The 15,634-nt window shown below is 39.8% G+C and overlaps 1 protein-coding gene across 1 annotated transcript; it reads left to right on the plus strand.

Annotated features, from left to right (window-relative positions):
• Positions 1–6,724: 6,724 nt before the first annotated feature.
• Sf3b5 (splicing factor 3b subunit 5) lies at positions 6,725–7,443 on the plus strand. Its single transcript, XM_027938422.2, has one exon. It carries the CDS (start codon positions 6,852–6,854, stop codon positions 7,110–7,112), a length of 261 nt encoding a protein of 86 aa, XP_027794223.1. The 5' UTR covers positions 6,725–6,851; the 3' UTR covers positions 7,113–7,443.
• The last annotated feature ends 8,191 nt before the right edge of the window (positions 7,444–15,634 follow it).

Below are 15,634 nucleotides of genomic sequence, written 5' to 3' on the forward strand. Positions count from 1 at the left end.
TCTGTGTGCCAATCTTAAGTTTCCATAAACAAATGAAAGCAGTAAAAAGATCAAGTTTGTTTCAGTGTCATCGTTCTTGGGGACCACTGAAGACAGCACATTAAACCCAGATCGCTTCTAAGTTAGAAAACCATGTGGAACAAATAAAACACACATAAATAAACTCACAAAAGTACAGGTAGAGATTTTGAAGCTTGGTCATCTTTGGAAAGAATGCATAACTTGTGAAACATGAAAACAAGCCCCCTTTAATGAGGATGTCCCTGTTGTTGCTTCTATACATGCCTGTCAAAGAACTTCCCTGTGTTGACTTAACGGAATGACATTCAACCTTCTCTGAAAACTAGACAAAGTTACACCTGCCCAGATTCAAATCAAAGAAAAGGTGTAAGCTCAGCTCTTTTCTCACGGGCCCACCTGTGACTTTTACCCTAGGCAGACAATAATGAATGACATGTTGAATTGCATACCTGAAGTGGTCAATATTTGCACAGCAGAAGATCAGTCCCATCCATTAAAACTCTGTTCTCACATTCTGTATTCCCATTTGTAATTACTACTATTCAAGGCCCTCAGCTGAACCAACTTAGCTAGCAAAGTCTATTCCATGAAAGCTATGTAACTACCTGACGCAACTCCATTACAGTAGAAATTCAGTGTGTTCATAATTTTGTAAATTCTTGTCATGGATCTTTTTCTCTGATGTTAACTCCACAGGGCAAAAATGTTTCCTTAAATTCCACTTCTCTTAGGCTTAGGATACAGGGTGGTAGAGACTTTGAAGTGATTAACTCCTAGGGCTTGCTTTGAAATTGAGGTTATCTCCCTGCCTAATCCATTCAGAGAGCAATATTCTAAGTCACAAGTATGTACTGAGTGCCTACTGTGGTAAAGTCAGTGTGCTAATATAATGGAGAACACAGTTTTAAATTGCACATTTACATTCACATCAGGACTAGTGAGTTTATAGGGGAGAGAAATCAAGGAAGTCTTCAATAGGAAGTAAAATGCTGAAGTTGAGCCTTGAAGGATAACTAGAATTTTAACAGACTTTTCTCAATACAGGTTAAGACCATGAGAAAATACTGGACGATTTGTGTGGAAAAAATAAATAATTCACTCTGTGTTATGACATATGCACAGAAAAGTGCACAAATTATAAGTGTACAGTCTGAAGAATTTTTACACAGTGAGTACACCAGTTAAACTAAAGCCAGACCAAAAAAACAGAACATTGCCAGTATCCCAAGGCCTTCTTGTGAACTAGTCACCTAGGCCCTCTCTTAAAAGTAACTGATCTCCTGAATTTATCACTATTCATTAATTCTGATTATTTTTTGAACTCTGTGTACATGAAATAATATAGTAAGTACTCTTGTATGTCCAACTACTTTTGAAAAACCTTAGTTATGAGATTCAACCATATTATTCCAAGTAGCTATTGTTCATTTACCACCGTTACTCTGTATTATTCCATTGTATGAATATACCGCAATCTATTTAACCCTTTTGCTATTCAAGTTGGACATTCAAGTTGGTTTCCTTTGGTTTTCACATTCTACTATGAATAGTTCTGCTATGAATAGTCTTGCTTGCTATTTTTGGATATTTGTGCACATCTGAATGTATTTCTGTCAGCATATTTACTTCAGCTTTCACAGATACTGTTAAAAAAAAGTTCTGAATTGTATGAAAGTTTCAATTGCTCTACATCTTTGTCAACACATAGTATCACCCATCTTTTAAATTTTAATATGTTTTGGATGGTGTGGAGTGAAATTACTTTTGGGTTTTATATAACATTTCCATTTGATTTATTTTTCTTTGTTTCAAAGGTAGGGCAAGCTGATTGAAAAAGATTAAACACACACACACACACACACACTCACACACACACACACTCATACCCTCAATCCCCATCATTCCTAGAGGGAATATGTTAATTCCTCCAATTTTCCTCTGCAGATCTGAGAGTCTGGGAGGGGATAGGGTGGCTGGGTGGGTGAGTATGTATGTCTAAAAAGTGGGATTATATAATTTTCTTTAACTTCCTTTCATTGCTTAATATAAAGTAAATAGCTTTTATATTTGTTTATGAAAGAGCATTGCAGACAGGAGAAATGAGGAACAACCTGTGGTAGAGACATGGCTGCCCAGTGTGTCTGGAACAAGGGTTGGTCAATCATAGAACATACTAGTACATGCGTCTTTACACAAACTATGATGTAGGTAGTCTCTTCTTCACCCCCAAGAACTCCATCTCTGCATATCAGGCCTCACAGTGCTCCTCTGGCTTCATATTCTACCTTTGCTTCCTCCAGGGTGTAAATTCAAACATGACTCTGCATTAGTGGCCCCTGCTCTCATCTCCACCCCCATCCAGTGGCACTCTGTTTCTCTGTCACTGTGCTCCAGTTACCACGTAGCTCCCAGAACACTTCAAGCTTCTCCCCACCCAGGGCCGTTGTTCTATGCCTGGAATGCTCTTCCAGAGTTCTTGGCATATCTGGCTTGCTCTCACCCACAGGACACATGTAAATGTCACCTTCTAGAGTGATGTTGCCCTCCCCTTGAAGCCTCCCAACCCCCTTCCCCTCTATCATAGCATCCTGTTAATTCCCTTCACTGAAGTTGCAAATGGTCAAATGGTCAAATTCCCTTTTCTGTACCTGAAACAACAACTTCTTCTCCTTCTCCTTCTTCTTCTTCTTTTTTTTTTTTTCTTTTGGTACCAAGGATTGAACCCCAGGGTACTTAACCACTGAGCCACATTCCCGGCCCTTTTTGTATTTTATTTAGACACAAGGTCTCACTGAGTTGTTTATGGCCTTGCTAAATGGCAATCCTCTGGCCTCAGCCTCCCCAGGTGCTGGGATTATAGGCCTGCACCACCATGCCTGACTTGCACCTGAAACTTCTTACTGTCCGTTTAATGAAGATCTCTCCTAGGAAAAACTGAAAATGACAAATTGTGGCACAACCATTTGCTATGGTGAAAATATTTGTGGCCCTCCCTCCATTCACATGTTGAAATCCTAACCCCAGAGTGATGGCATTAGGAAGTGGAGCCTTAGGCAGGTCATTAGGTCATGAGACAGAGCCTTCACCAGTGGTATGAGTGCCCTTAGACAACAGGCACAACAGAGACCCCTGCCCCTTCCACAGCTCTCTCTGAACCAGAAAGCAGGTCCTCAACAGACATCAAATTGCCGGCACCTTTATCTCACCCTCCAGAATTGTGAGAAATAAATTGCTGTGGTTATGAAGCTACCAGTCTCTAGTATTTCATTATAGCAGCCTGAGCTAACTAAGACACTGTTGTTCCAATAAAAATCCTACCATAAAAGTAATTTTATGTGATTGCAACAAATAGGACATCTGAAAAATGTTTCAAAATACCTCTAAAATTTATCCCATAAGAAATTACTCAAAAATGGTACCACCTTGTGATTTAACATTGTTACTAAAGAATGAGAGAGGCCCATCTATTAAACCTCAAATGAGTTAGGGAATAGATGTCTCAAATCTCCACAAGAGAGGTGATAAAAGTGGTCTATGCAATTTAATCTGTATAGTATAAACTCATTTAGGGGCAAAAACCTCCCTCAATTGAGAGTTTTAGATCTGCTTGGGTACATGAAATCCATCATAACTGGGAAAAGCATAAGCTCAAGATATTGTAACCATAGAAAAATAAAATCATAGCTAGCAAACAAGTCTTTTTAAAATTCTCTACATCAAATTCCACATCACAACTTACTCTAAATAGTAAAATTTGTATGATGACAAGGAAATTGTAGTTCGCTTTTCTTCTGAATCATCTGTCTTAGCTGCCTTTAAAAACCCAGCAAACCAGTTGGTCTCAGTGGTGCACTCCTATAATTCCAGTGACTCGGGAGGCTGAGACAGGAGGATCACAGCTTCCAAGCCAGCATCAGCAATTTAGCGAAACACTCAGCTAATTAGCAAGACCTTGTCTCAAAAATTAAAATAATAATAAAAAGAACTGGGGATAAAACTCAGTAATAAAGCACTCTTGGATTCAAACCCCAATGCCAAAAATAATTTTTAAAAGCCTGAAAACCAAAAAACTCATCAAGGCAAGGTCTTATCTTATGCATCTCAGTCACAGGCACCTTTCTGATTGAGAAAGAAACTCAAGAATGCCTAATTATAAAAATGTGTTGAACCACTGACCTGTTTGTTGGCTTTACATGTTGTTTTGGCGACACCTAGTGGGAAACATTGTACCAACACTCACACATATTGAAAATCCTTTTACCATCTGCAAAAACAAAATTCTAAAACTTTTAGAAAAAAATAAGAAATTCTTGTTATGGTCCCATAGTAGGAAAGGATTTTGTTTGATTTCAGTTTTTTAAACCAAATGCAAAATGCACAGACCATAAAGGAAGACTGGTAAATTTGATACATTAAACGCCTGTACAACAAACGATATCATAAATGATGTTAAAAAAAAAAAAAAGGCCAGACTGGATAAAGATACCCTATTGCATATAACTGGCAAGCCTAATATTCTAAATATCTAAAGAGCTCCTAAGCATTAGTAAGAAAAAGACAAATATCCAATAGGAAATGAGCAAAGGATAGGAATAAGCAATTCACAACAGAAATATAATAGGCCCATAAACACAAAGATGCCAACCTTCCTAGTAATCAGGGATATGCAAATAAAAATTAACAATGAAATTTCATTCCATCCATGAGATTTGAAAAATTTTAAATATCTGATGACATCAAATATTGAGGAGTATGTGGAATAAACAAAATCCTCATTCTGTTGGTGGGAGCCCCGGTTGGGACCACCACTGTTAGGAGCAATTTGGCAATGGCTGGCAAAGCTTGAATATATCCCTAGCTCTCAGCAACTTTATTCCTGTGTATATGGTCTGAGAAACTTTCACTTGTATAAAAATATATCTAGAAGAATATTTGTTGCAGCACTCTTTTTATTAATATGTGTTTACTGTACATAAGAATGGGGTTCAGTGTGGTATTTCCATATCTGAATACAGTGTGCACTGACCAAACCCAACCACCCTTTTTGCGTCCTCCCCCTCTTCCCAGCATTGTTTCCAATAAAAAAAAAATATGGTGGGAAATCTATTATTAAGAGCAGATCAGTTATAGTATATTAATTCAGTGATAAAAATGAACTGAATTAACGTGTCAACAAGGACGTTGTCTAAAGGAAAAACAACTTTTGTAACAACATAGTATTATTTTTATAAAGCATTCACACATGCATAACAACTTCTACTTATAGATACACAAACTTTTAATTAAAAAAAAAAAAAACAGCCTCCAAATTCAGGATAGTCTTCTGAGGGGGCATGATTAGGGGCATGGGGAATAAGACTTCAATCTTATTTGTATAATATCATTTCTTTCTTTTTTTTTTAAAGAGCAAAACAATCACATTGGCAGAAGGGCAAGGGGTGGTATACCTAGATAGTGAACTCCCAGTATGACATAATATTCTCTACATTTCCAGAACGAAATGTTTATTGTAACACAGTTTAAACAGAAGAATAGAACTACTGTATTTGGAAGTTGTCTCTCTCCTAGAGTCTCTTCTCTTTGGCTGTAATTGCTCTTTACCTTCCATCCAACAGTTTTTGGGACTACAATCTCCACCAGGTTATACGGATATCATTAAAGGATATCACAAAAGCAGCATAGGATTTTTTCCGCCTTTCAAGTAGTTTCTACGTGCCGGAAGAAGTGCTTAACTCCCCCCCAAAAGTAGGCCATAAAGCAATAATAAGGAAGAGACGCAAGACATGAAAAGAGGAAGAAAGCTTTACATCTGTCTGCAGTAGTCACTGCCGACTTCAAGGAAAAGCTTGTGAATAGCCTTAAAGGGAGTCGTGTGTGCCAGGGGAACAAAAGCTTTCCAAGTACAATACAGGGGGTCAGCTCGTAGGAGGAAGTGGGGGCGCGCAGCACTCGCTGCAGGCTGGGGCTGCAGAGGTGGGTGAGGAGCCCGGGGGCGCACAGCAAAGCGGGTGAAGGAGCCGGAGACGGAAGCCAGAACAGGCAGGCACCGCTGCTGTGCTTTGCTTGCAAGCAGGAAACGATGGCCCTGCTCCAGTTTTTACTTATAAACAAGGGTCTCGCTATGTTGCTCAGGCTGGCCTCGAACTTGCGGCCCTCCGGCTCAGCCCCGGAATAGATGGGATTGCAGGCGTGCGGCACCACAACCAGCTTTCCCACCCTCTACTACCTCTAAGAGACCGAGCCGGGACCAGAAGGCACATAGGCTGACTTTAAGGTGATCCATCCCTAGTTGGAAAAGACCACCGTGCCGCCAGGATACACCAAGAGTTCATTCTCCCGGTGGTCGGGAGCCCTGGCCTATGGTGGCCATTCCTCAGCTCCCAACCGCCCAAGGATGCTCCCCGCTTCCCGCACAGCCCCCAGCTGGGCCGCCGAGACTCTTAAAACGCGAGGGAGTCCCAGGAGCGTGTGCACGCGAACTCCCGCGATCACAGGTCCCAGTAAACCTGGTTCAGGTTAGAAAAGCGCCACCCAGTGGCCAATAAGCGAACCGTCAGGCAACGCTTTCAAGAAGGGGCCGCTAGGTGCTGGGGCGGCACAGTTGCTGCTGTCGCCTAGGCAACTGCCATTCCGTAACAGAATGCACTTCCGCTTCCGCCTCCGTGCCCGACGGATGATCGTTCACGCAGCGTCGCCGCCGTGACGCCATTCTGCTGCGACTGCGTGAGTGCGGAGCTTCCGTGTGGTGGTGTCCTCTCCGGCGGGAAACCCGAGAGCGGCTGTCTCTGGCTTTCGTCCTCTGATCTGAGCGCCGAGGGAAAAGTGGCGAGATGACCGACCGCTACACCATCCACAGCCAGCTGGAGCACCTCCAGTCCAAGTACATCGGCACGGGCCACGCCGACACCACCAAGTGGGAGTGGCTGGTGAACCAGCACCGCGACTCGTACTGCTCCTACATGGGCCACTTCGACCTTCTCAACTACTTCGCCATTGCCGAGAATGAGAGCAAAGCGCGAGTCCGCTTCAACCTGATGGAGAAGATGCTGCAGCCTTGCGGGCCGCCGGCCGACAAGCCCGAGGAGAACTGAGCCCCGCGCGGGGACCTTCGCGGCCGCACCGCTCCCTGCCTTCTCCAGTTTGCTGTGGTTTCCTGCGTTTTCCCGCCTCCAGTGAACAGATTCTTCCCGGCTCGTGCTTTCGGTGTCCAGAGGGGTTTGTCCCGGAGTGGCCCTCCTGACCCGCCTAAACGTGGACCCTTCGGAACATGGCATTGAGACACCGTCGGGACCCTGAGAACTGTGCGAGTGGAGAGGTCCTAGAGCCGACGAGCATTAGGGAGGACGACCCTGGAGTGAAACGGGACCTGGCTAGTTGTCTGTCATTGGTGCTTTTTCCATAAAGTTTAGAAATTGCCCTGTCTTTTGGTGTGACTCCTTTTGTTCCGGTGGAAGGGTTCGGGGAGAGGTTTGGGGACCAGGATTTCAGAGTTCGAGTAGGAATTGGTTCATTATCAGGCCCTTAAATTCTCTATGCAGACCTTTGTAATATTCCCCACCCTGAATCCCCAAGAGCGTTTTTTTTTTCATGCTTACAAATATTGAGGTTTATGATTAATTTATCCCACCTTTTTTCTCTCATTTCAAAATGGTTTGCTTTCACTGACTTTCATTGACTGTAAATTGAATCCGCTCCCTTGGAATTTGTGGCCATGTCTTCAGAAATGACAGCTGGTAAACGAGTATGTTTTTTCATTCAACAAATTGTGTGTGTGTGTGGGGGGGGGGGGGGGTCCATCCCCAGGTAGGGGAAATTAAATACAAGGGCGCTTTACCACTGAGCTACATCCCCAGCCCTTTAAATTCTTTGACAGGGTTTCCCTGCTGGTGCAGGCCTGAAACTTGTGATCCTTCTGCCTCAGCACCTGATGTTTGTCGTTCTCAGTGGCAGGCTTTTTTTTTAGACTTTGGGGCTTAAATTATGCTAGTTGGAGAAGAGGGAGGCCAAACAAACTGTAGACATAAATGTTAGAAGATACTGGTAGGTGGGAGCAGTTAGTAGGGTCACAATTTATATATATCATTCTCATATTTGGTTATTGAGATGATGTCATTTGAGTCCAGATTTTTTTTTAAAGGAATTGAGAGAAATAGCCATGCAGAAAACTGGGAAATTGCTTTCATGTAGAGGGAACTACTGGTGCATGGGACTAAGGCCAGGACAGTGTCTGACTAATTGTAGGTACTACAAAGAGACAAGTGTACTGAATGGAATGCAGGGACAGATAAAGGAGGGCAGAAAAGAGTAGATCTATGTAGTCAATACAAGAAAATCTGAAGAAGGTAGGAAAAAAAGCACTGGAGGGTCTCTAAGCAGAGAAGTGACATGATATGGCATTTAATTTTGCAGTGCTGTGGATCAAACCCAGGGTCCCATTCATGCTAGGTAAGCACACTACTGCTGAGTTACACTTCCAGCACCTGATATTTTAAGTCATTGGTTCTCAAAATTTGGGTCATGGGATTCTGTTACACTTTAAAAAATGATCAGAGATCCCAAAGAGTCTTTGTGTGGATGTTATAGCTGTTGATATTTACCACAATTGAAATTAGCTGGGCTAGGGTTGTGGCTCAGTGATAGAGTGCTCACCTAGCACGTGCAGGGCCCTGGGTTCTATCCTCAGCACCACATATAAATAAAAAAAGGTATTGTGTCCAACCACAACTAAAAAATAAAATATTAAAAAAAGAAAACAGAAATTTTAAAAATATTTACTAAATCGTTTAAAGTAACAATAAAAAATTACATAATAAAACCATTTTTATGAAAAATAGCTAGTTTGCAAAACAATTTATTGAAAAGAATGACTTTTTAAAAACATTTTGGAGAGCTCTTTGGTATTTGGCTTAATTGATGATTGGATTCTTATTCAATTCTTCATTCATTCATACTATTGGGATACAAAGTTTTTGGTTCAAGTATGAGAAATCCACTACTCATAAATCAGTAGTATGGGAAGAATATTTAGCTTTATCAAATAATTATTCATTGATATTCTAGCAAATCTATCCAGTGGTAGTTTCTTAAAGATAATTAAAACAGGAAATCTGAAATTAAGTCAGTTAACTTTACAATTCTGTTACATTAAATTTATTCACCTGCTGGGTGTGGTGACACGTGCATATAATCTTGGACAGAACGATGCAAGTCTGAGGCTAGCCGGGGCAACTTATAGAAACTCTGCCTCAAAATTTTAAAAAATAAATAAAAAGAGCTGTAAATATAGCCTAGTGGTATAGCACCCTGGGTTCAATCCCTGAGAGAGAGAGAAAGAGAGAAGAAAAAAAGACACAGAAATTCACAATTGTGCCCATGTTTATAGCAGCACAAATCTCAGTAGCTAAACTATGGAACCAGCCTAGGTGTCCATCAACAGATTAATGGATAAAGAAAATGTAAATATACACAGTGGAGTTTCATTTTGCCATAAAGATAAATGAAATTATATTATTTTCAGGAAAATGGAACTAGAGACCATTATATTAAGCAAAATAATAATCTCAGAAGGTCAAAGTTCTCATGTTCTTCTCATATGTGGAAGCTAGAGAGCAAAAAGGAAAAGAAAAGTGGCAGGGCTGTGGTGAGGATCTCATGAAAATCAAAGGGAGATTAGTAGAGGAAAGGGACCAAGGGCTGGGAGGTGGGGTGTGAGAGAGTTAGTCAGGGGGAGGGGGAGTGATGTTGGCCAAATTACATTGTTACATTGTGTGCATGTATGGATATGTAACAATAAATCCCATAGTTATGTATCACTATAATACACCAATTTGAAAAAAATAAGTGGGCTGGAGGTATAGCTCAGTTGGTAGAGTGCTTGCCACCCCTGTAAAAGGCCATGGGTTCAATTCCCAGCATGACAAAAAGAAAAAAAAAAAAAACTGGGGGGAAAAGAGGAAATTCCCGATGGTATGTCTTTAGTAAGTTTAACTTTACTTGGAAACTTGAATCTGATTACTGGTAGTAGATATATAATTCTCCTAGAAATGACAGGCCCATTTGCTTCCTTTTCAAGAATATGTCTACCAACTACCCAAAAACTATAGTTTATTGTCTGAAAACTAAAGTTTATTGTCTAATGTGAACATAAGGAGTCTTAAAAAAGCAGAAGTTGAGTTCAGTTTACAATTCAAATAAACACAAATGTTTTTCCTTGAGAAAACCACCATTCTCTGTAGGCAGCAGTAATTTTTTTTTTTTTTTTTTTGAGAAAGAAAGAGAGCTAGAGAGAGAGAATTTTTTTTTTTTAATTTTTAGTTTTTTCGGTGGACACAACATCTTTATTTTTTATTTTTATGTGGTGCTGAGGATCGAACCCAGCGCCCCGCGCATGCCAGGCAAGCGCCTTACCACTTGAGCTACATCCCCAGCCCACAACAGTAATTCTTTATGAATACTACTAATTTTATTACATGAAATATCAAACACATGTCTTCAAGATTCCACAAAATCAGTAAGTGTTACTAGTTCATCAAGATATTCTTAAGTAAAACTGTTTTTTGACTTTGTTTTGAAAGGACATGACAGTACAATGATTACAAGTACAGTTTTGTGCCTCCGCCTTGATTCATGTTAAGTGCTGGTAATATTACCACTCTAGCTTCTGGAACATCTGTACAAGTGTTAACAGTGAAAGAGGCAAATAAAATCATGGTATTATGAAAATTGTTTTGACTTAATGGATTCTCTGAAATTCCTGTCCCACTTTTTAAATTAAAAGAATGATTTATCGTAGATTAAACTATAGTTATTTGCACTTGGGTATTAGCTGTTTGCTCAAAAATTAATGAAATGGGCCATCTCTTTAAGAAAAGCAGCTGAACTTCTTTAAAAGCGAATCCTTCCTCTGGCCACTTTGTTGGGAATAGGCGATGTAAAAAAAAAAAAATTGATTATAATTATCAGCAATTAAATAAAAGTGGTGGCACTAATGTTTGTTTTTCCTTTTACCTTAGAGAGAAGTTAAACTGCAAATTACCATTCTTATAAAACTTAATAAAGGTTTACAATGTGTTATCACAGTAAGTCCCTGCCCCTAATTGGAGGCTGTAGCAGAAGACCAAGAAAGACATGTCTTTCATCAAGGATAAAGAGGAAAGGACTGGGTCTGTAGTATGGGATAGCATATTTGAAGAACTGAGTAATGTGTACATTAGGAATTGCAAGACTTGAGAATAAGTAATGTAGAGAAAGAATTCCACAAACTCCCTAAGTTATACTGTTGGGTTACATAAGGGCAAAGTTATATTTTTTTTGTTTTGTTCTGTTGTTGTTTTGCAGTACTGGGAATAGAACCCAGGGGCCCTCTACCACCGGGCTGCATCCTTTTTATTTTTTATTTTGAGCTGATCTCACTAAGTTGCTCAAACTGGTCTTAAATTCCTGCTTCAATCTCCTGAGTAGCTAGGATTATAGGGTTATGCCACCGTGCTTGGTTCATCTTTTTTATTTAAGTAATTAAATTAATTAGCTTATTATTGTTTTAGAGTCTGGGGATAGAATCCAGGGGCACTTTACCACTGAGCTATATCCCCAGTCCTTTATTATTATTCTTGTTTTTTGAGACAAGTTCTCACTAAATTGCTAAGGATTCTGCTAAATAGCAGAGGCTAACTTGGAATTTGCAATCCTCCTGCCTCATTGTCCAGAGTTGCTGGGATTACTGGCACAAGCCAGATGACCCTATTTTGTTAACTAAAGTATCTTAGGTGTCTGGAACAGGGCCTGGCACATGCCACATCTTTGTTCAATAAATATTGAATGTAGCATATGGGAAGATAGGGCTTAATTCAATTAATATATTGCTAATTCATGTACATAGGCAGCCTTCAACTTCACCAAGATAGGCAACACCAAAGAAAAGAGATATTTGAAAACATTTCCTATCATAGCAATAATAGCTTACATATATTGAGGGTTTTGATGGTGGGCAGAGCACTTTATCATATGTAATCTTTATGAAACAGGTTCAGAAAAGTTGATTTGCCCAAAGTCACACTTCTTTTTAGCTAAACCTCTCTAGTTCCAAAATACAAAGTCTCATACATACTGTTGCCCCAAGTAGGTCTAGTAGATAGAAATAATAGCCAATCATTTGATATCAATTATTGTCTCAGATTTTTAAAATGCAAATATTAAAATCTAAGTAGATGATTTATACTGAAGGAACATCAGTATAAATAATATAGGAATATGTGACATACTATTAAAGGCCTCATATTACTCCAAGTAAAAAAAATAATTTGAAGCCAGGCTCAGTGGTGCATACCTAAAATCCCAGTGACTCATAGACTGAAGGAAAAGGATCACAAGTTCTAGGCCAGCCTCAGCCCCTTAATGAGAACCTGTCTCAAAATAGAAATAAATAAATAAAGGACAGGAGGTGGTATAGCTAAATGGTAGAGTACCTTTGGATTTCATCTCCAGAACCAAAAAGAACTCATCCTGAAATACACTGAATAAAGATAATCATAGTAGGAAGGGTAAGTTTGTGTGGAAAAAATTTCATGCAAGTATCTGAAAGTCAAGTGCAGACAGAATGAATGTAATTGAATCCATCATTCCTTTTATTGTTGTTCTGGTATAGAATCATACCTGTACCAAGCACAGGAGGGCAGCAGATAATGCTTTGCTAGAAATTACTTTTAGAAACAGCTATAAACGTGTAAGTACCTCCTACCTTTCAAAAGGAATCAAGGCTTGTGTATTTAGTCACAGTGATGATTGCAAGTGGGAAGCCACTTGAGGAAATATAAAGTAATAGGAATGCTTTTTTCATTTGATAAATGTCTAATAATCCTTTTACGGATCAATGTTATTGCTTACAAAAATAGGACAAGCCATGGGTTCTTCCCTCAAAAGAATGCAAGTTGGGGAAATAAGTATAGCTGCACATAAATAACTGACCCATCATAGCAAGTGCTGCATGCTGAAGAAAGATTTAGAAACAAGACTATAGGGGCTTTCAGGAAGAGAGGATTGCAATCTGCCAGGGAGGGAGTGGGTGAGAACATTGTTGATAAAGGCTTTTGAGCAAGCCCTAAATAATGGGTTTATATATATTATAGGATATATATATATATATATATATATTATAGGATATATAAATTATAGGATATATATACAGTGGAGATATATATATCTCCGCTGGATATATACACACACACAAAGGCCAGGCATTAAGAGTTTCTCAGGAGGCTTCCTCAGAAAGGCAGGAGAATTCAAATCAATTTTTACTTAAAAATTATTCTGCCTGGGGAGGTAACCCACTCCTATAATCTGAGGAGACTGAGACAGGAAGATCTTGAGTTCAAAGCCAGCCACAGCAATTTAGCAAGCCCATAAGGAACTCAGTGAGACCCTGTCTCTAAATAAAATACAAGATAGGGCTGGGGATGTGGCTTAGTGGTTAAGTGTCCCTAAATTCAATCCCTAGTAACAAACAAACAACACTGTTCTATTACTGCTAATAACTTCTTATTGTAAATTCTCCTACTGTTTGCCCCGGTGTCATAAGGGTGGAAAACCATGCTCTAAATCCTAGGAAGATAACAATTATAACAGTTACTATTTACTGAGCACTCACTGTGTGCCAAAGACATAAATTATCTCAATTAATCTTCACAGCAAAGCTGAGAAAGTTGTTATCCCACCTCACCAACAAGCAAACACAGAGGAAGCGAAATGAAGCTGTTTGCCTAATTTCCCTCAGCAAGTAAGTGGTGGGGCTGGGCCTCACCCTTGGGTCTCACTCCGGCATCCAGGCTCTTCATAGATAGGGTTTCACAGAGCTCTAATTCATTGAAAAATTACTAGTGGCTTTTTTTTTTTTTTTTTTAGTGGGGGGGAGGGTTGTTTTTGTTTTTTAGGCATGCTGTGCAGGGAATATCTTGGTTAACTCAATTTCAGTAATGCCAAGTTAATACTGAGAAACATATTGGGGGCTGTCACTTTTGATAATGAAAGAATGGAAAAACAGATTCAACCCTGGACTTGAGGAAGACAGATTCGGAAGCAGTGTGTGGACTGGAACTCGTAGCCACAGATACCTCCCTTCCTCTGGTTGTCATCTCTCACCTGCACCGTGAGCAGCTTTGGGAATGCAAGTTATTGGTTTTTAGCTCTGATTTCTTTCATCTCTCTGAGGTTAGCACATTAAAGACATTATGTGAGAAAGGAAACATTAGCCATATTGCACAAATTAGTTTTGACTGTAAGTTCCATTAGAGTATGGGGAAAACATATGTTTCTGAGGAATCTGGGTATTTCTGTTCACAAATTGTATTAGTAGCTGGAAGACGTATAGTGAGGACGCATCTGCAGTGGACGATCTGGCAACAGCTGGTCTACGTCAGAGAGATGACAATTTGTTCCTAATTTAATTGGCTTCTTCTCTCACATCCCATATTTCTTCCAGATTCTCCATGTCCTGTGCCATCCTTACCAGCATTACACATATCTGTGTCATCGTGAAACCTCCCACTCAGTCACTTAACCCAGAGTGTAAACTGCAGGGGGTGGGGAGGGCACTGGTGGGAAACCAAGATGTGGAGGAATCCATTGCATCTCAACAGGCACAAATGGCCTGCTACAGATGGCCCTTTGAAGTGCTATCTCTTTGATCTGGGTTACCTCAGAATCCTTCCTTTCTCTGCTTCCCTCATTTCCTATCCACAGTCCTCAGTTGTTATCTTGTCCCCACCCTGTCCCCTCTTATCACTCTATTCCCTGCTTCAAAGAACCTGACCCTCACTTCCTTCCATGTCTTCTCACAGAAATAGTGACTTTCAAAGAAATGTCTTCATAACATTAAAAATGGGGGGTAGGGAGAATATAGTAGGTAGTTTTAGGGGCATCAAAACATTTAGGATCTTCAGCTCCTAGGCTTCCCTCTAATCACTTTCAAGACCTCCTTTAGCAGACTCATTTCTAGTCTGCCCTCGTCTTGGATGCTGGTCCACTGCTCACTATTCTGTAATTCTGCTCCTTAAAACGTACTATCTCCTGCATCAATTTTTATATGAGGATCAAATGATATGACCTGTCATCTTTTTCTAATTAAAAAACAATAAAAGTATAGGGGCTGGGGCTGTGGGTCATCTCTAGAGCACTCGCCTAGCATATGTGAGGCCCTGGGTTCGATCCTCAGCACCACATAAAAATAAATAAAATAAAGTATTGTGTCCATCTACAACTAAAAAAATTAAAAAAAAATAAAGGTATAAAGAATAATAAAGCATGGATATTCCTTCTCCCTCGAATTAACAAGTCCATTTTTGAATTTCCTTCCCTTTTTGTATTTTAAAAATAATTTGGCAAATAATATATGTATATATGCCTCCTTTTAAAGAAACAAAATGAAGCATTACAGATAAAAGAAGTGTGCCTCCTTTGGACCCACTTAGTAGTTTTTCTTCTTTCTGCACGTTTATCCCTACCCCCACCACCAAAATAATCACTTCTGTTGAATGTGATTTTTCATTATACCCATTACATTTTTACAAACAAATATCTATATCCAGGATCAATTGTTATTATTAAGAAGTATTACTATGTT

Source organism: Marmota flaviventris, chromosome 6 (assembly GCF_047511675.1).
Source record: "Marmota flaviventris isolate mMarFla1 chromosome 6, mMarFla1.hap1, whole genome shotgun sequence".
Taxonomy (NCBI): domain Eukaryota; kingdom Metazoa; phylum Chordata; class Mammalia; order Rodentia; family Sciuridae; genus Marmota; species Marmota flaviventris.

Bases quoted from the DNA above. Each gene is read 5' to 3' on its own strand.
- Sf3b5 (XM_027938422.2), top strand. From the start codon at position 6,852: ATGACCGACCGCTACACCATCCACAGCCAGCTGGAGCACCTCCAGTCC.